The sequence below is a fragment of the Apium graveolens genome, chromosome 2 (assembly GCF_009905375.1).
Source record: "Apium graveolens cultivar Ventura chromosome 2, ASM990537v1, whole genome shotgun sequence".
Classification (NCBI taxonomy): domain Eukaryota; kingdom Viridiplantae; phylum Streptophyta; class Magnoliopsida; order Apiales; family Apiaceae; genus Apium; species Apium graveolens.
The window spans coordinates 52,228,808-52,250,843 of record NC_133648.1 but is presented as its reverse complement, the minus strand read 5'-3'; the positions used below and the strand labels follow the sequence as shown (position 1 = coordinate 52,250,843).

The 22,036-nt window shown below is 33.9% G+C and overlaps 1 protein-coding gene across 1 annotated transcript; it reads right to left on the bottom strand.

Moving 5' to 3' along the window:
* Positions 1-7,140: 7,140 nt before the first annotated feature.
* Positions 7,141-21,810, bottom strand: LOC141707418 (vacuolar protein sorting-associated protein 41 homolog). Its single transcript, XM_074510573.1, has 19 exons — positions 21,391-21,810; positions 19,969-20,238; positions 19,705-19,884; positions 19,255-19,512; positions 18,317-18,449; positions 18,126-18,216; positions 17,799-17,901; positions 16,962-17,065; positions 16,793-16,886; positions 16,544-16,699; positions 16,403-16,465; positions 16,187-16,252; positions 15,875-16,069; positions 11,918-11,995; positions 11,715-11,834; positions 11,556-11,636; positions 11,381-11,466; positions 8,072-8,153; positions 7,141-7,936 (listed from the first exon to the last, which is right to left on the bottom strand). Exons 1-19 carry the CDS (start codon positions 21,640-21,642, stop codon positions 7,490-7,492), a joined length of 2,859 nt encoding a protein of 952 aa, XP_074366674.1. The 5' UTR covers positions 21,643-21,810; the 3' UTR covers positions 7,141-7,489.
* Between the last annotated feature and the right edge of the window lie 226 nt (positions 21,811-22,036).

Here is a 22,036-nt window from a genome sequence, read left to right as displayed (position 1 = left end):
GGAGATGACCATGGAGGATCTGATCCTCAGACTTCGTATTGAAGAAGACAACAGAGGATCAGAGAAAAAGATGAATGTTGCTACTGAAAAGGCAAATATAGTAGAGCATGTTGAAAGCTCCAAACCAAAGAAGGCCACTTCTGGTAAAGGGGAAAAACTGGAACCCAAAGGAGGGATTTCGAAATCGAAATTCCAAGGGAAGTGCTACAATTGTGATAAAGTGGGTCATAGGTCTTCTGATTGCAAAAAGCCCAAAAAGGCTAACAAGAAGAAAGAAGTAAACATGGTCGATCACATGTCCAGGGAGATGGGTGATATAGACCTCTGTGCTACGGTCTCTGAAGTGAACCTGGTCGGCTCCAATCCGCGTGAGTGGTGGATTGATACTGGTGCTACTAGGCATGTTTGCTCAAACAAGGCAATTTTCTCTAGCCTTAAGGCATCCGATGCTGATGAGAAACTTTACATGGGAAATTTAGCGACTTCTACAATTGAAGGTGAAGGCACGGTGATTCTGAAGATGACATCTGGGAAGAATCTGACTTTGAAGAATGTACTGTATGTGCCTGATATTCGTAAAAACCTTGTGTCTGGTTCTTTGTTGAATAAGCATGGATTTCATATTGTAATTGAGTCAGATAAAGTTGTTTTGTCTAAGAGTGGTATGTTTGTAGGCAAGGGCTATGTAACCGATGGGCTATTTAAGCTCAATGTTATGTCCATTAAGGACGATAATGAAATGGATAATTCTTCTGCTTACTTGCTTGAGTCTCCTAATTTATGGCATGCTAAATTATGACATGTTAATTATGACACTTTACGAAGGTTAAGTGTAAAAGAATACATCCTAAAATTAACAATTGATACAAAACATAAGTGTCAGACTTGTGTTGAGGCAAAATTAACGAGATCATCATTTAAATGTGGTGAAAAAAACACCAAAGTGCTAGACCTAATACATAGCGATATATGTGATTTAAAATTCGCTCAAACTAGAGGAGGAAACAAGTATTCTATTACATTCACAGATGACTGTACAAAATACTGCTATGTATATTTGTTGAAAAGCAAATACGAAGTTATAGATAAATTTAAAATCTATAAGGAAGAAGTTGAGACACAACAAACTGAGAAAATCAAAACGATATGAAGTGATCATGGAGGTGAATATGTTGAGCCCTTTGGGGAATTCTGTTCACAACATGGTATAATTCATGAGGTCACTGCACCATACTCCCCCCAGTCAAATAGAATGGCTGAGAGGAAGAATCGCACTATCAAAAAAATGATGAATACGATGTTGCTAAGCTCTGGACTTCCGCAATCGATGTGGGGGGAAGTCATCTTAAGCGCAAATAATATCTTAAATATTACGATGCGCAAGAATAATGACGTAAGTCCTTATGAATTATGGAAGAAGAAGAAACCGAGTTATCAACACTTGAAAGTGTGGGGGTGCCTTGCAAAGGTACTAATCCCTACACCTAAAAAGGTGAAGATTGGTCCAAAGACTGTGGATTGTATCTTCATCGGATATCCTCCACATAGCACTGCATATCGGTTTCTTGTTCATGAATCTAAGATTCCTGATATTCAAAAGAATACCATTATGGAATCAAGGAACGCCTCATTCTTTGAGACAACGTTTCCATGTAATCCAGGAAACGAACAACCTACGACGTCTAAACGAACTCATGAGTCTATAGATGATAATAATAAGAGTGAAGAGAGTGAAGACAGAAATATGGGGGTTGTGAGAATGAGCAAAAGACAACGTACGGAGAAATCCTATGGGTCTGATTTTATGACTTATTTGCTCGAAGAAGGTGATCCGAAAACCTATAAGGAAGCGGTCACATCACCGGATAGGCCTATGCGGAAAGAGGCCATCAAGAACGAAGTTGATTCGATTATGCAGAATCATACTTGGGAATTAATAGATTTACCAACCGGTTGTAAACCATTAGGTAGCAAGTGGGTGTTCAAGAAAAAGTTGAAAACCGATGACACTATTGATAAGTATAAGGCCAGACTTGTAATCAAAGGATACAAGAAACATAAAGGCCTTGATTACTTTGATACATATTCTCCTGTAACGAGAATAACATTCATAAGTATGATGTTTGCTATCGCTGTAATGCGAAATCTAACAGTACATCAAATGAATGTGAAAATAACTTTTCTAAATGGGGATATAGATGAGGAAATCTATATGGAACAACCTGAAGGGTTTTCTGTCCCTGGATAAGAGAGAAAAGTCTGTAAATGAGTGAAATCACTATATGGTCTAAAGCAAGCGCCTATTGGCATGAAAAATTTGATGAGATCGTGCTGGAAAATGGCTTCAAAATCAATGAATGTGATAGTTGTGTCTATTACAAGGAAAACGAGAAAAGCTATGTCAAGGAAAATGACAACGATTATGTCATGTTGACATTGTATGTAGATGATCTACTTATTACCGGAAACAATGATAAAGTGATCAAATCTACTAAGGGCATGTTGAAATCAAAATTCGACATGAAAGACAGGGGACTAGCAAATGTTATTCTAGGAATTCAAATTTCTAGAACATCAGAGGGTCTCGCACTAAGTCAACCTCATTACGTTGACAAGATCCCAGAAAAGTTTCTTAAGGATGACTTTGAGAAAGTTAGGACACCTGTGGATATGACTTTACTATTATCCAATAATAAAGGTGTAAGAGTCTTCCAAGTGGAATACTCGAGAATAATCGAAAGTTTGATGTACCTTATGAGTTGTACAAGACCAAACATTGCATACTCAATTAGCATGTTGAGTAGATTTACGAGTAATTCGGGAGCTGATCACTGGATAGTAATCATAAGAGTACTGAGGTATTTGAGGGGAGCTCGAGACTATGGACTGCACTATGGCAGATATCCAACAGTATTAGAGGGATATACTGACGCAAACTGGATATCTAGCAAGAAGGCACTAAATTCTACGAGTGTTTACGTATTTACACTAGTCAGAGCGACAGTATCATGAAAATCCTCCAAGCAAACGGTGATAACTCATTCCACGATGGAAGCTGAGTTCGTGTCACTAGATAAATGCGTTGAAGAGGCTGAATATCTACGCCAGTTTCCGGAGGATATTACAAGATGGCCAAAGCCTGTGACTGCAATAGGGATACATTTTGATAGTCAATCTGTTATTGGCAGAGCACATAGCACGATGTATAATGGAAAGTCCCGTCATATACGACGACGACATAGTTCCATTAGACAATTAATTTCAACCGGAATTATTACCATTGACTATATATCGTCAAATGATAATATCGCGGATCCGCTAATCAAAGGGTTATCAAGAGAAGTGGTTGAGAAATCATTGAGAGAGATGGGCCTTAAGCCTATTGTTTAACGACATCATGGTGGACACCCAACCATTGCTGACTGGAGATCCCAAGAACTTGGTTCAATGAGACAACTAAATCATGATGACCAAATCAATGTGGGGATAACCCCTGGCTTGTTCCTATGATGAGAAACAGTGAGACCCGTAAAGTTCGAGGTTAAACTTCTGAGCTTTTAATGATCTTTCGGTGAATACATGGAGTTCAAAATGTTGAATGCATGGAATTCAGTGAGTAAACGCGGGTTACTCTACAAGACAAAGATCACCTATGTGGGAGAGAAGTGGGGATGCTTCAAAGGAGAATTGTGAGACACAATTCTTTAGAAACTCCTGCAGAACCAGGACGATGTTCCATGGCCAAAATGGAATACCCATCAGAGCTGAACGAGTCAGAAAAAATATAGTGATAAGTATATCATTGTTTACACAAATGGTCGAACAGTTCAAGGACATGCACGTCTACCGTCTACCAGTAAAGTCGGTATGCTTACTCGAGCGCAGGTTCAAGGAGCATTCTCTACCTATTGTATGCTATATCTGATCGAAGAAATCATCACCAAGTCAAACCTTGTGCCTCTCTGTCTATCTGGTGTGTGCTACTAAGATCACCGATCTCACCCATGTCGGGGATTGTTGGAAAATATGGGTATAAGTCCCATATTGGTAAGTCATATTTTGAGCATTATGACTGAAAGATGTATGAGATATGATGATATTCTCTTAATAATGAAAAATATTATTTTCCACTATAATTTGGCTCAAATATTATGGCATAAATTAATTTGATTATATTTCAGATTAATTGATATGGTGCATGTCTTGATATATTTAATCTGATTCTGTTTCAGATTATTTATGGAATAGAGTAATTTGCAAGTATTACACCGATTTCATAATTAATGATATTTAATTATGGAAAAGAGTAGCGCACTAGTCTATCTACACCTATATAAACACCTCTAGGACGTTAGGGTTAGACACACCAAAAACACATTTGCCTCTAAATACAAAACCCTACCCCTCTCCTCCGGTGATAATTTCTTACTCTGTTTCAAGCTCGCTGAGAGTGCTGTTCTACATCACTGCAATCCCTTTTATCCTGAGAGGTTTTTCGCTCGCACACGACGATGAGGGCTAATAAATTTTAAGGAGACGGTTATGCACTGAACTCGCATTATATTCTTCTCTCCACCTTTTCTGTTACTCTATTTGTTCATTTTGTTCACACACATACACATTTTGGTTTATTTTTACACAGATTGTACAACATTTTTTTAAGTGAGAAATTATGAAGCGGCCTCTTAGATTTCATTGCTATCATATTAGTTTTTTTTTCTTTTTCACTTTTAATTATTATTTGGTGGGCTATTGTCCCCTGTTTTTTTTTTAAAAAGCAGAGCCTTTGACAACATCCAAATAACTTGCTCATGGCTTTGATTTTTTTTTGAGGATAAACCTTTATTGAGATGCCAAGAAACATATAACTAAAAAAAATACAATTTACATCTGGTCATCTGACAATTGTACTTTAGCAAAAGAACCCAAGTGCTCAATTATTCACATTGTAACTTTATTTTGGATGGGGCTCTTTGCTTTTCTTTAGGAAATAAAAGACAATGGTCAATGTATCTTTTGCTTTATTTTTAAGCATTGAGCTCAACATAGTTCTATATTTGATTACTAATTGCAAATGCTTCCATAACCATACTTCTTATTCAATCATTCAGATACATGAATATTCAATAATTTAATACGTAAAATGAAACAATTTGTTTGTTTAAAGAAATAAAGTAGATTAACACTTTCGATCTATAGATTTACTGGTGTATTGGTTGATAATTCAGTAAAAGCAATATGTGAAAACAAAAATCGATTATTCAAATAAATATTCCGAGTCCATAATAAAAAAATATTACAAATTTATTATTAATATTTAATACTCCAAATTTTTATGCAAAATGAGAGTTAACCTTCCTGCACTTGAGAGTTCTTAAAATTTACCTTATCATATTTGTTACTCACAGGAGGATGTACGGTGAAATATTTCTCTGACAGAAACGAGTGCACAGTAAACTTTATCGACTAAGAATTTTTACGTTAAATGCCTACAACGAGGGGGTGTTTAAACGATAATAGGTAACCAAAAATGGAATGAAGATAAAATATAAATAGGAATTATATGGAAGTTTCAGAATTTCGTTAATCAAACTCATTAATCATAAGTCAAAAGATGTTTGAGAATATTTCACCGTCCAAGTCAAAATAAGTTCAAATTTTCTTGCATATAATTTTCCAAGAAAATCTCCCCCCTTAAAAAATAAACCATAGAAAAAAATTGAGATTTTTCAGTAAAAAAATAAAGGAATACAGGAATGTACCAAGTGATTTCCAGAATTTTTGAATGCGATTCTTTTTCTTAATAATAAATTTTTAGATCTTCTAAAATAAGTATATGCGTTAACAAATTTCGAAACGAATGAAACTCAAACCAAAATTCATGAAGGACAGGGAATAAACGAGTGACATATAATATTTAAAGTGTTCGCCCCTCATGTACCTTACTTTAATAATCTGAACTTGATTATAAACATTTACGATAAATTAATAGGGATACAGGAGTAATAGTATTGTAAGTCAAGACTAAATCCAGAAATAGAGGAATGCGTCCGGGTCAATTATCAGGTGCCGAATCAATTCAAGCTTATGCTGTCGAGCAATCAAAAGTCAAATTGCTGAAACCTATTATTATTTTTGAAAGAACCTTCTAATTGAAGTTTAGTCGGACCAACAAAATTAATTAATCCGAAACGAGATACGTAAGAAGGAAACGTCAAGGGTTGGGATTAATACCCTAACAAACGCCCAAAAGTGACAAGTTTTTGCAACACATCTCAAAAAAATGTCATTTCGAAAAAAAGTACATGCATATCTAAACTTGATACCAATGCTGTAACTGTAATACATCATACATATATGGTTGAAAATTAAAATTATTCCCTAAATATCTTGTGAACTTTGCAAAGAGCAAAAAGGGGTACAAAACAACCAAAAGTCTATGATTTGCGAATTTTATTTAAAAGGGTGTGTAACAAACGGGATTGGGAAAAACCTGCTAAACATTGAAACAACGAGTCAGACTGGCAAAGTGTCAAAGCAAATATCACCACAAGTAGACGAGTTCAATGCAACTAAAGATGTCTCCATTACGGTCCATGAAACGAAAACCTAACAGGAACGGTTCATCCCCTCCCTGACCTGGGTTTTAATAAAGGAAAAAAGAGAGGCAAAAAAGACACCTGATTATGGAAATACATCATGGTTTCACATGTAGATGTGCAAACATTACATCACAAATTGATAATACTTCTAACCAATGATAATATAGAATGCAACTCATTGCTAGCCTTTCAAGTAGAGTACTACTATAACATTTGTTGTTCCATAGCAAAGGACTCAACCATACAAACTGCACTGCAAATTTGTACAGTATAATTCATAACCTATTTCAGGAAGCTGAGTACAAAAATACAGAAACAGTATGAAGAGTGGTGTTTACAATGGAAGCACAGTTAACTTTGATATCCAACTGAATTGATATAGGAGTGACCTTCACAATGCAAGAGCAGTTTATAGCTCCAAACAACATTCAAAAACTACAATATCAAACATGGAATGGTGTTCATGCAATGATACAAGATTAGTTGCTTCTACGGTAACCGACAACTGTGGTGTACAAGTGTGAGCAATGTGAGAAGATATACAAGGTACCCTCTATTAACCTCAAAATTTCATAAATTGTCAGCTTTTTACATAAAATTTGATATAATGAACACCAACAACAGCTTCCCCTCGGGGTTTCCCATTTTTTAGATCTTCAACACCAAAAGGTGCAACTCGATCTTCTCAATGTCAACAACATTTACAAATCATAAATCCTTACAAGAAAACCTCCTCAGATATCTTTTTTTCTTCTAAAACAGTCTACGCTTCCGAGGGCAATACCCAATTTAACCGCAACGAAAAAGAGTCTGCATTTAGCAGCAATATAACTCGCAATACATTTAAACACCAACACACCTCAAAGAACACAAATGGAACGCTATTATCAATGTACTTGACTTGCAGCTGTTGTACACAATATACATCGCATCTGAGGGGCATCTGAAGTATCAACATCACTGGCATCATCTTCAGCATCACCATTGTCATACTCATAATACGATACAGCCTCTTGGGTAAGAGCTGCTGGCGTTTTCTTGTCATTAAAGGTATTGGAAGAATCCATGAGGCAAGTCATGTGATAAGCATGACAACAATAGAACGCAATGATAGATACATTCTGTATCGCAAAGGGATCAAAACACACACAGCATCTTCCGCCTGCTCTAGTTTTTGACTTGACATCCATGCTTTTCATATTCAGTGATCTCTCTGTCAAATGAGAAGCCCTATTGTCATCCCTTTTCGAACGAACTTCATCTTCTTCATTGCTCATGTAGATAGCACGCCTTGCTTCTTTATAGTATTTAATTAACAGGTTAATAATATCAGCCTGAAATTTGTAAGATTACAATAAAGAGTCAAGCATACTTAGCTTTTTGGTGAATATCCCTGTGTAGAATGGTATACACATATTACACATCTTTATAGGAGGGGATAGAGCACAACAGAAGAACCACGAAAGTACCTTTAGTATGTCATTACACCCATGTCTAAGAGAAGTTTCAGTCCTGTAGTCCGTTATTATTTTGACCAGACGATCCCGTAAACTGTAAGATGAACGGTAAACAAAGTAAATAAAGATATTAGTAGTATCACTCTCATACAAAGATTAAGATCAAAACCTTCTGACTAGCACACACATATACATAAACATATTGCAGTGCACACCAGAAGGTAAGAATCTTTTGTTGCCTTTAAAAAAAAAGAGAAGATGAATGAAAATATATATTATTAATAATAGGTGATGCTAACCACAGCCCTAAGGGCTATGGTCAAGCATTTATTTTCATTTGTTTTTCTCGTTTTACAGCTAATATATTTAATTAACCACTGAATTCGACGAATGGCTCGCATGAGAAGTATACGTGATAAACAACTTTGTCAAAATAAATAAATAAAAGGCTTGCTTCATTTAATAACACACCCTTTTTCGTGTCCCAAACTATTGATAATTAAGAATAATAATAATTTAACTATAAAAAAAATAAAATATTTAAAATTCGAAAAAATTGCAAAATTTATATTATAAAATATAATTATGATTATCTCATGACAAAATCTATTTGTGAAAAAATATTTACATAAAATATTTACAAAATGAACTACAAGTTTCTACAATAAATATTTTTCTTAAAACTAAAAGAAAAATCATCTTTTTAATAGTTGATTTGGTTGTAATAATTTACTTATACCCATAATAATTAAATATAATTAATAAATGTATGAGGTTTAAACTTAAAGATTATCCTTAGTTTGGAAACATGTACTGAATTAAAACAAATTTGGCAATAAGATTCTTCTATATAAAATTAGTTTCTTGGATAAAAAACTTCAAAAACCATAATAAAAAAAAACTCCTTCAAAAAGTTATAAGTGTCATATATATTAATGTTATTTGCAAGAATGTTTTTATATGGGTGGTGATTTATGCACACCCTAACTTAGTTTTGGACCAAAATACCCCTGTTATTTTCTTTTGTTTTTATGTAACTTTTCCTTGATTCACCTTTTAGTCTCTTTTTTTTTTCAATTTAATATCTTGTTTGTATTTTGTGATACAAGAGTTAAGTTATTATGATTTATTTGTTAAATACTTAAATTTAGATGATACAATCAAATTCAGATACTTTTACTATTATATATGAGATTGGTCTAAAAACACTTTATTTTTATGAATTTGGTTTTACTAATTTGATCTTATTTTTAAAGTTGATGACTTTCTCACAAAATAGGGTAAAATAGTATTCTGAAATATATTTTTTATTGCGAAAGGTGGCCCAAAAAATCATTTTTTTTGATAAAATGTCATATTTTTGCCTTTTACTCATATTCAAAAAACGTCCTTCCGGACATCTAAAATAAAAGCATCTAAATTCGAATTTATCATCTAAATCTAACAAGTTAATTATAATTTATAATAAGTTAACGAATGAATCTTATGTATCATTAAAATTTAAATAAAAAAGACTAAAAAGGTAAATTGGTTAAATATTAAATATAGGTAAAAGAAATAGCATGGGTACTTTAGTCCAAAACAATGTTAGGGTGTGCATAAATAACTTTACGGTGTACATATATCACTACCCTTTTATATATGTTCAACATTAAAGTCAAAACCTTAAATACACACAAGTACTTTAATTGCTTATCCGTGCACTTGTGAAAAACTAAACATTGCTAACACCACTAAATGCTTAACCATAGCCTTTAGGGTTGTGGTTATCATTTTCCATTAATAACAATCACAAAACCAAATGTAATGATAACAACAATACCTGAAGATGTATAGTAGCTACAAAGGGGAACTAGAACGGTACAACTAAACTTTATATGATCTTAGTGTCAAAGTAGGTGCAAATTTTCCCCCCAACTTACGTGGACTCCATGTCTCGAGTGCCTTGTATTGGACACTACCGGGACACGGGTATAGGCACTTAGCAGTTACAAGGGCTAAAACCATGCAAAATATTCAAAAATATTACAAAGCGCGACAGTTGATCGTATTACTCTTGTAACAGGAGACTAAGAAGAATAGAACTTTGTAAATATAATAAACCATTCCCTTAATGGACGAGAATGTGTGAGCATTAGCAAACAAATTAAATAATATATAAACACACACGCACTCTTCCGTGATTTATGAAAAACATATTTTAGCGTGCTAACAATAAAAAAATATTCCAAACTGTACTACTTTTAAAGTGCAAAACAATTATTCACACGTAAAAATATGTTCTCCTTAGAACGCGACCCGATAGAAATAGAAATACAGTAGAACTCCTCTAAAATGATATTGTTGGGACGGGGAACATTATCAGTTTAGAGAGTTTATCACATAAGAGAGTTTTTGACTTTTCGAAATTCAAAATAACATTTTTTTATAAACAACAATATTTACAATGTACATAGTTTTTCTAATTATAGTATATACATTAAATTTATGTATGTTAACACTTTTACAACAAAAAATTACTAAATATTCAATAATATTATTTATTTCGACGAATATCTTTCAAATTAAGAAGATCACAACGACCAATTAAAAAAAATAAATATGATCATGAATAGTTTAAAAGGTGTCAGACAAGAAAATCTATCATAAAATTAGTATCAAAAAATATTTTACATACACGTAAAATATACAAAAATGTGAAATTAATCAAAGATCTCACTTTATGCGAAAATCAGGACTGAGATATTTTTATCGAATATTTCACAATAGAGGGGTTATTAAATTTTAATATTGGTCCCGACTTGGGACCGAGATTTTTTTATCAATTTAGAGAGGTTATCACTTTAGAGAGTATTAATTTAGAGGGGTTCTCCTGTATATGTTTATAATAAACTATATAAAGCAATTCTGCGAATGATCTGAAAAGGCTTTTAATACTTCTGTTAAGAAATTTGGATATCCGTATAGCTGCCTAACCTCAATAACATGAATGTATGTCAAGGCTCTCTAACTAATCAATTAATTGAGAACATAAAAATATTTCCATATTTAACGCAAACTTAATCAATAAACAGAACAAGCACAAAAATCACAGTGCATCAGGCAATTCAAGAATCGAGTTGCAGTATAAGCAAATTTTTGCAGCTAAACAGGGGTCCTCCAAGTAATAGGATTGAAATATTATATCTATAAACCAATTTCACAAACTTACTGAACATGCAGGCAATATATAAAACTCAGAATAAAATCTGAAGTTCACGATTGAAATTGACGAGAACGGAAAAAAAGAATCAAACCAAAAATATGTATTTTCAAACCAACCGGGGTATCTCCAAGCCAGTAGGCACGATATTTACTATATAAAGTGGATCAAATTTGCCAACCGTATGCTCCAACAACACACCTACCTGCGATTAAAAAAACATGCACTTATTTTTGTGCAAAGGGAAGAACCAAATTTGAACTAATATTCTTGCATTATTATAATGGAGTTTACCATTTCAGGTTTATTTATACATTGTTTGATTAATTCTTCCCAAAGTTCATCGTCATGTTGCATACTCACAAAGTCAATTGCCTGCAATTCAGTATGCACTGATCATTTACCTAAATTGTCATATGAATTCAAATAAAATTAAAAATGCATAAATTATACCTCTTCTATATCTCCTAATTTATTAATAATAACTGCAAGGGCTTGTTTGGAATTTCCCATTCTCCCAAGAATGAAAACTTGCTCCCTCACCAGACCTCTGCTAATACAGATTTCATATGCCTGAAATTGAATTTTCAGGACAATAACATCCAAACATAATGCATTCACAGATATTATAACATTGCAGCCATTTAACAGCTAACCTTCTCGAGCATATAATGCTGACTACTGCGAAGAAAAGGAAGCAGCATCTCCGGATCATAGTCCGCGTACAGCTCAACCTATTTTAATCGATTGGTGGAAATACAATCCGTTACACGGTGCATGAACGGCTACATAAACAATAGTGTTTGATCCATGAAATTGGGGTGCGTAGACGATTGTTAAGTGCATTACAAATTTACAAAACAATATCTTGTTAAGTTAGTAACAAGTAAAGATTTTAAAATAAATACAGGATACATACATACATACATATATACATAAATATATATATATAGGGTTATATTCCTCTTAGAACCCTTAACCTAAGAATTCTTAGAACTTATACCTCTTAGGTAAGTTAACTTTTGTAGTTTTGTATTTTTCGGCTGAACTTTGTATTTTTAATTCAAATCACGAGATATTTTAACAATTGAATTCCGAGAGTCTATTCAAAATGTTGGGTTTTGTAGCATTAATTAGGGTTCTCCAGCAGAATTCTCTTTATTGTCTTTATTGTGTAGTATTAATATGTTATTTACGTAGAGTTCAGGTGTAGTGTAGAACATAACATTTTTTAGCAAAATTCGCTTTATTCTATAGTATTAATATGCTATTTACGTGGAGTTCATTTGTAGAACTTTGCCTTATTTCTAATATTCATTAGGGTTTTGTAGCAGAATTGCACATGCAAAATGCCGTGTTCATGTTTATATTTTGAAATTATTTTTAAACACACACAACGATGCAAAAAACATGTATTTAGATTTAGATCTTGAATATTTATTTAAAACTTAGGGTTCTGCAGCAGAGCTAGCCTTAATGGTTCTAAGGTTCAATTTTAAGGATCGGTTCTAAGTTGAGGGCACCCCTATATATACATACATACATACATACATACATACATATATATATATATATAATTTCAATGTAGACCACTTAATTGTTAGAGCATATAACCTAGGGTACGGGGATTCAACATATAACCTTTACATATGTAATATTATACCTACATTTTATCTGTTTTAAATTTTGTAAATTAGGGTCTTTTACTAATTGTTTATTTCAAACTTCGAGCATAAATCAAAAGAATAGCATTGAAATAATAATTTATAGACATCCCTTGCTAAAAACAAGTTGTTGTGAGGCTTTGAAAATTATTTTGTACAAATCCGACTCTGATCCCATACCCACACCCATGTCATGTCCAATCGACATGGGTATGAGGGCAAAATTGAAGAGTCCGGGTAACATAGCCATTAGAAATATCATTATTATATAATATTATAGTGCATGATAATGCTAATATTGCAGTACAATGTAAGTGGTCTAAATGTTGGACATTAAGTAGTCTATAGTGGACACAACTCTCTCTCTCTATATATATAAATTTATATGTATATACATATCTTAATATATGAATTTGCAAGAAACCACATAATTTTTTTATAAAGAGGCTTGTTTTATTGCACAAAAATCATAAAGTCTGCAGAAGTTAGACAAGTGGGAACCTGAATCATAAAATAATTTATCTTGGTGTTATTTTAATGTTTGACTAACAGAATGGTATTTCATACACGACACCGAGAACACAAGGGTGCTACTTGTAAGGGAAAAAGAAGGAATCGTGTCATTTAGAAAAGACAAAACCACAAGGGTACCATTGAGAATATCCCATTCAAAATTCACATAGAAACTTTAGAAAAGTCAAAACCACAAGGGTACCATTGAGAATATCCCATTCAAAATTCCCATAGAAATCGGTATAAAGCCTAACAGTTAATCCATGCACTACTACATTCCTATTATTTTTGCACAAATACGAAAAGAATGTACACAATGTTATATTCTGAAAATGACAACTTGATGAGGAATGGAAAAAAGAATTAATACTATATAGGTTATTAATTAGTTTATATTTATTTATTATATAGATAAAAAATGTATTCATCTAATGTTTTATATGTGGGGCTAGGAGTTTCTTAAGTAAGTAGTTTATTTAAAATAAAGTCCAATTATTTATGGGCCTTTGTCCATTAGATTATTTATCAGGGTTTCTATTCCCTATATAAGCATTGTAATCCCCACATTATAACTTAGCCTCGATAATACATTTTTCTTGGGAATAATATATGATTAATTATCTTGCAAGTGATAATTCATTGCTTATCGATAAATATTTGTTTGATTATTGTTGTTCAATTCTTGTCCCGCGTCAAATTGGCATCAGAAGCTTTCTTCAGTGTTGCCTATCAAAATCGAACTGCTCATCCACTAGAACTTTTCATCAGTGTTGCCTATCTCCCTACCAACCCCCGGTGCCCATCTCCATAACCATCAACCATTAAAACCCACCAAAAATCTGCCCAAATTAACCAATCAGAACCTTGATCCCTAGATTCTAAGCCCTAATCCCAAATATAAAACCCGAACCCGAAAATATAAAACCCGAACCCCAATCAATCAGACCTTAAAACCCGAAAATACACCACTTAACCCAAGCCACCAGAAACGAAGAGACAGACCTGTGCATCTGTTCCCGGGAATCGCTATTGTTGTTCGTTGAGGTGGCTGGAAGCCACACATTTGTGTTCAACGGGCAATACAACTGTTGCACCTTGGCATTCTGAACATTGAGATAATCCGCTGTTTTCGTGTGTTTGGAACATAAAAGGGAGTTATTAAAAAGCCCCTATAGCTTGTATAAATTACAATTCAGCTTCCAGAAAGTTACAACCAGCCCCTGAAATTTCAGAATCTACTCCTGCATTGTTCTTTAGTCATGAACGTAGGTTACTTCAATATAGACTTACGTTAAAGAAGTTACAAAATCAATACGATGAACTTAAAATGTTGGAAAAGAGGTACAAAATTGAGTTAAGTAAAGAAAGGTGCAAACGTGCACATGAGGAACTAAAACAAGCACAAGCGGAACGTTTTATACATTTGGATAATGAGAAAAAGGTGAACGGGGCAATGAAAGTTGAGTATGTTGAAGACACGGGTACAGAAAAGCAGTTGAACGAGGATGATGTAATGGTACCAGATTTTTTGAGTTGCATGGAAAATGTCGATGAAGATGTTTCTGATGCAAAATTTCATGTAGAGCAAGTTTCAGTTGTTCACGAATAGGTGGTTGATGATATTATTAAGGCCGTGCACATCGACCTCATCATTCCGAAGTACTTGCCTAAACTACCTTCGCTTGCTTGTCAATTTTCAGAGTTATTTGCACCTCAACCGCTTTTCCAGAAAAGCATGAAGTTCATTTTGGTTCCATCTTATCCTTGCGTGGTTCTTGACTTTTACAAAACTCGTGGTCGAGTTTTATCCAACAAGGGGAGAATGATGAGGAACGGAAATAAAGAATTATTGTAGAGATAGATAATGTATTTATCAATTTGTTTTATACGTGGGACTAGGAGTTCATTAAATAAGTAGTTTATTTATAATAAAACCCAAATGTTTATGGCCTTAGTCCATTAGGTTATTTTATTATAAGCATTGTAATCCCCACATTATTACTTAGCTTTGATTATACATTTCCTGGGAATAATATTAATTAATTATTCTTGGGAATTGTATAATTCATTGCTTATCGATAAATTTTTGTTTGATTATTGTTTTTCAATTCTTGTCCTGTAGCGCAACTTCTTCTATTTCGTAATTACCTGACATGTGCATCAAGAAATAATTCTTAAAGACGTCTAAAGTAGAGCCAATCTAAACAAAGGTCACAACAGATTATAACTTTAAAAATTAATTCAATTCGAGGATATGAACTTAAATTACGCTAAATCAAGTTCTTCAAAAACTCAAGTTAGGACATCACATCTTGACAAGAAAATTATGAGATATTTTGCAATTTATACTAACTTTTTGTGATAAAAATTTATAAACCCCATAAGTCAAAGGATAGGAAAGTTTAAGTAAATTTATAATTCATAATCTCTAGGTACCTGCATATCGTGAAATTCCCTCCCTGCATCAGGGTTAGCTACAAACAGAGAATGCAGATATAGATGTAAAAAGTATCTGGAGTCATCCTTTGGAGCCATAAGTTGTGAAACAACTTCAAAGGGAGTAATTAACTCCCTGTGCCGGATCAATAATGAAACTGCTCGTTTACAATCTATTTTCATCAGTTGTACAACCTGCAAAGTGGTTGAGCTCTGGATAACTTGCGCAATATTATAAATGATCCAACAAAAGAAAAAACAAACACTAGGTTTTAAGTCTACGTCAATAGTAAAATTTAGGTGTGACCATACCTTTTCACGAATTGTGTCATGCAAATTATGTTTTTCAATAAACTCGAACGTATCCGGCTTCAAAAGCTGAGGTATTATAATATTAATAAATAACTGAACCAACTGATTTTTACGTAGAACGAAGAATATCTTCTACTTGTTTTACACAAACATCTTTAGGATGCTTCTTATATTATGAAAAACTGAAGTACATGAAGTACATGTAAAAAAACTTACATCAGCAAGAAGTGCAAAAGCTTTCTCATATTGTGCATCAATAATGTATATCTCTGCTAAAGCCTGACAAAGTAAGGTACATCAGTACAGGAAAGTAAGAATAACACAATGCATATATTTGTAGATTACTATTTATCCTACCTCTTTGAGGGCATCAGTCATGGACGAGGTATTAAGCTGAGGTTCTATAGCTGAGATGACAGGCGCTGCAGAATAAATAATAGGAGGCCAAGATTTAATGGTTGAGAGAAGTTCCTTATGAAAGGATGGATTTGTTGCCAAAGCCACAAGTGCAACCTGGAAACATAACATAGTAAAATACAGCCTAGATTAAATAGAATAGATGAAAAAAAAAGCACCGGACAATAACGTAGGTTTAAAATGAACAACCTCATATGCAGTATCGCGCAACCTTGGATTATCTGTTGGTATATAAGGAACCAAAACAGGAAGCTGTCGGAGATGGGCAAAATGGAAAACCCATCTGCAAGAGGTATCCATTTTAAAAAATATATTTCAAAGTATATATTAAAGATGTAGATATAGTTGCATATAGCACCTTTCCCATGCAGATGCTGAAGCTCGCAACAATTTGGGGCATAATGATGCAGCTTCAGCGTATTTTCTCTCCACGATCAAATGATCAAGATATCTTGAACCCACCTATTATTAACAATTGGATTTTGATACCAAAACATGTTCATACACTTAGTACAATATTAGAATATGTTTGTTCCAGAAAAAATTGGGATAACACTGATTTATAGATTTCGAATTTCCAGTAAAGAAAATTAAAAATCCATGGATTCTTATAGCAGTAATTTTTATTACAGAAGCAATGTAATTCAAGCAACTTAAAAGTCCTTTAGCCATTAAATGTAATAACTGCATTAAAGGAAAAAGGTTAAGGGTGGAAAGGTAAGCCAATATATATTTACAAGCAACCCGTAACTCAAAGTTAGTAATAATTAATCAACACAGACCAAAAATCTGGAGAGAACATTAACACCAAAGTAATGACAGATGACAAACTCGCTGTATTACAACACTGTAACAATTAAGTATCTTCCAAACTCTTCACTTCTCAAAGTAGTAAATGTTGGCAAACTGGAAACTGTAGTACTTCACCAGACACTTCCATTAACGATGAAACTTTCACTAATGAACTAGATGTCTTAAAGTCTCATATCAAAATTTGGCAAACTAGTAATGTCAAACAAAGTCCGATATGATCCTGTTATTTACTGAGCTAGAAAATCTATTTTTGTGACACGGTGCATAAGAGCACAGGTATTTAGTTGTGACCGGTAACCTTTCCCCAAAAAGAAATCAAGTCCATTCTCCCCAAATAAACACCCAGAACTGCAATAAAAATGTGTAAAGATGAGAAAAGTACTTCGTCAAGAAGCTCACTCTTTCCCTTTTCTGCTTCAACTGCCGCTAGAGCTTTTTCGTGCCAACCATGTTCAAGAAGCCAAGCTATGTGATCTTCTGCATCCCTAGCAATAAACGTAATGTCAGGCATAAATTTTTGGACAAAAAATTGTATCCTGGAGGATGGGCATTGTCAGTAAAATACAGGATATATAACAAAAAAACACTAAACCTCTACACAAATTAAGTAAATACAACTTCAAGACTTGAAAGTTCGAGGTCATTCACCAGCACCATACATCATATAGAGTGAGAGCACGTCTCCAGTGCATCAAAAAGGGATACTAACCTAGGTTTTGCAATAATTACATCTTTAAGGGATACAATATAATACAATGGCTCATCACCAGCTGCCCACTGACCACCTGCATAGCTGCTCCCTACACTTAAGGTTCACAGTTACTATTGTTGCTACAATGGTAAGTTGACGACCATAGTTCAAGGTAATTTTACCTTGTGCAAAAAAAATTTTTTTTTTACCTGAGAATGGAGCATGAGCAAGGGAATAATCGTTTTCTTTATAATGCTCAAAGCCATGAATAGGCAGTGCATCTGTTGCAAGCTCATCATTGTTCCACGTGACTACACGCACTTCTGGCCTCTGAGCATTTCCCTGTGCAAAATAAGTTTAGGTACTTTAGATCGGTAAACTTATTGTTTAGCTCTAGGTCCAAGGTCATCTAGTGCATGTTGCTACTATATTTAACTTTAATTATACAATACAAGTTAAAAAAGTCATTGTATAGATAAAAATGAAAAGGAAGGATAACAATGTGAAGGATAATTATGTAATCTTGAAAACGATATATTTATATAATAAACAAGATGAATTGGGCGAATAGTGAATACATTATCATAATAGTTTTATCTTGACAAATTCCAAATATTGGCAAGATGAATTTATTAAAGTCACAAACTTTAACACTACCCCCCCCCCTCCCCAAAAAAAACCCCCACTCCACCCCGCCACCCCAATATTTATCAAAGAAGTTGTCTCTGTGATTTTGTCATCACTCATCACATGAATACTTCTTAGATCATCTGATACTAATATGAATCAGAGTATTAAAGTAGGAGAGAATCAGCATTGGATTTGGTGCACGATATCTCAATAATTATGAAAAAAACACCATCATTCTTTTGCTTTAGGCAGTAAAAGATGAATTTGAGTAATAATGTTAACAAGTCAGTAGTCAGAACATCTGCAATACATTTAAGGCATCAGGGTAGTGACTTTCAAAACAGCAAAAAGAAAGTTTCACTATCCTACAAAGGAGAACCAGACAAAAAGAAAACATGACACAAACTAAAGCTAGTTTGCATTTAGAAATTACAGAAACTCATAAATTTCAACATGAAGCAAAAAAGATAAGAGTCACAACATTAGTTCACAACTATCAAAAGGAAGAAATCGATACCTGGCGTGACGGAATGCTGCTGTTAATTTCCTTTTCACCTTCTTCTCCAGGAATATAAGCTAGAACAACCAAAGTATCTCCGAAGGGTGCAATTCCCGAAATATAATAACTGGTTTGAAATGACGCCACTATATCCACCTGATTCATGCTGGACATTTGAATATGCTTATAAGTCCCATTGGTGCTTGTGTTCTGATTACTTTTTATCAATGCAATTTTCACAGATGTTCCCCAGCCAATGACAAGTAGACTATCGTCCTGAATTTGATGAGACAGTAGTAATCATACATAAGCATTTCAGAAACAGAGTAATAACATGCCATAAACAAAATGCCAAAATCACAAATAGAAATTCCAATATTGCTTATCAGTTTAATACTGCGAATCTGCAGTCCAGCATGTCCTTTTAACACGTCACAATTCTGTGTCAATGATAATTTTCTAACAAACCTGCCAAACTAAGTGAGGAAGCAAAAGCTCAGGGCGTGGGCTTCCACGTGGTCGCTCAATAAAGGTTATTCGTTGATCACTTGCAGTATCATAAACTTTCACTCCTACGTCATTAGCCCAGGCAACCAGACTTGTTCTCCACTTCACCGCATGGATTGGACCTTCACCAGAGTGAAGCACCTTACCAAAAAAACTACTATATGAATTTCACAATCTCTCAAATTTGCAATATAAATTTTAACAAAAAAGAAACAAAGATCATACCTGGTCCCCGTAACCAATCCACTTTTTTAGATTGAGATATAAATGGCCAGCTAAACCACCAGCAACATATCTTTTTGAGGGGTTTCTTGCATAATCTGGATATAGAGCAATAGCCTTCATTGGGCGATGATAATCGACTTTCAGTTTATCATCAGTAAATAGACTGTTTATTACAACAGATCCATCATCTGAACAGCTGCCAATATATTCACCTGCTGTGTCAAAGCAAAGATCATTGACAGTAGCGGTATGAGCTGCGAACTCCTTAACCTGTACAGTGAAAAGTTAATCATTCATTTAAGAGCTACCCACTGAAAGGAAATAATCTTTTCATACATATTTACTAATTACCCAGTCTCGGGTACGGGTGTCGGATACGGTGCAGATCCAAGTGTCAGACTCTTAATTTTTAAAAAATTAGGATTTGTGGATATGAATCTAAAATTGGACACGGGTGCGGGGATTCGGGATATAACCTTCACATTAGCGAAATTATACCTACTTTTTATACATTACATTTGTAATTTCTTATCTTTAACCACATAAAGTAAACATAAACATAATTGTTTATGTCAAATTTATAACATAAATCAAAAGGATACATGAAAATAGTAATTTATAGACATCCCTCCCTCGAATTAAGAGGATTAAGTTGTTGCAAGGCCTTGTAAATCATTTGGAACTAGAATTCTTATGGTTAAAGTGTCTGATTTCCATATGAAGCATCTGACTCAGATCCCATACACACACTCATGTTGTCCATAGACAAGGGTATAAGGGAAAAATTGAAGAGTCCGGGTAACTTAGGATATTTATATATATAGCCAGAAAAGACAAGACTTGCTAAATTATTACAGATAGTGTATAAATTCTAAGAGAAGAAAAACGTTGATCAATGTCGATTCTCCTATAAATCTACGGCACTTACTGTCACAAATGGAGCTTCAGATTAGTTAACATTTTCTATTTCCACATAGATACGTCACAAATTTAGCAAAAACTAATTCTTCATTTCTTTTTTACTTTCTTACAAGTAACAAATGATTTCTTCCGTTCATATTACAATCTACACATAATGAACGCTGTACTGCAAACTACAACATTATTCGCGTCCTAATTTTCACAAGAGCACACACTCAACTACACATCCAGTATATTTGCCAGCTGTAAAAATCAACTGGTAACAAACATATTGATAAAAATCATAACATGTCAAAACATGCACCAATCACGATTTCACAAAAACTTGCTACAATTCCACTAATTACAATGCATAAAACACAATTCACCACATATATATCTAACGCAATCAGCACGAATACTTGCTACAAATCCAGTAATAATATACACACACATATACACATACAAAGCAATTCAGCACGAATTTACTCTTGTTAAGCTAAAAAACTTGATAATAACTACCTGATTGCCTAGAAAATCGAGAATATGCACCGCACCGGCATGGGTGCCAAGAGCGATCATACGTTCGGCGACGGCTATACAGGACGCGGCGTCGCCGGAAAGAAGCGCCGGCACACTACCGCCCATACGCTGGTACTTTAATCTCGGCTCATCCTCTTCCTCCTCTTCTTCGATTGCTGAATCTTCGTCTTCTTCTTCTTCGTCTCTCTCGTCGTCGCCGTCGGTGCCGTTCTCCGATGAATTTAGAGACATTTGTGTTTGATTCGTCAACGGTGAATCGCCGGAAAGTTGAGTATTATATTCCGGTGAGTGTGATTCAGTGGAATAAGGAGCACCGGAGGTGTGGTGATGTGTTAATATTGAATTGAATTATAAAATAGAGACCAAATTAAATAAAGTAAAAATATGAGAGACGGAGATTTGTTTCGTTGCTTTTGTTTTTGCTAATGAGTATAATTGCTACATTTACTTTTTAAACTATTAAAGTACTTATTAACTTTTGAAAAATATTTATACCGGTTTTTAAAAAGTTTTGAAGGTGATATCATTTTCACATTTTGAATTAAGTTTATTAGTAAATTTGAATGGTCGAATCCCGATTATCTTTTTCCTTAAATTATTTAGAATATATTTATCTCTATAGATA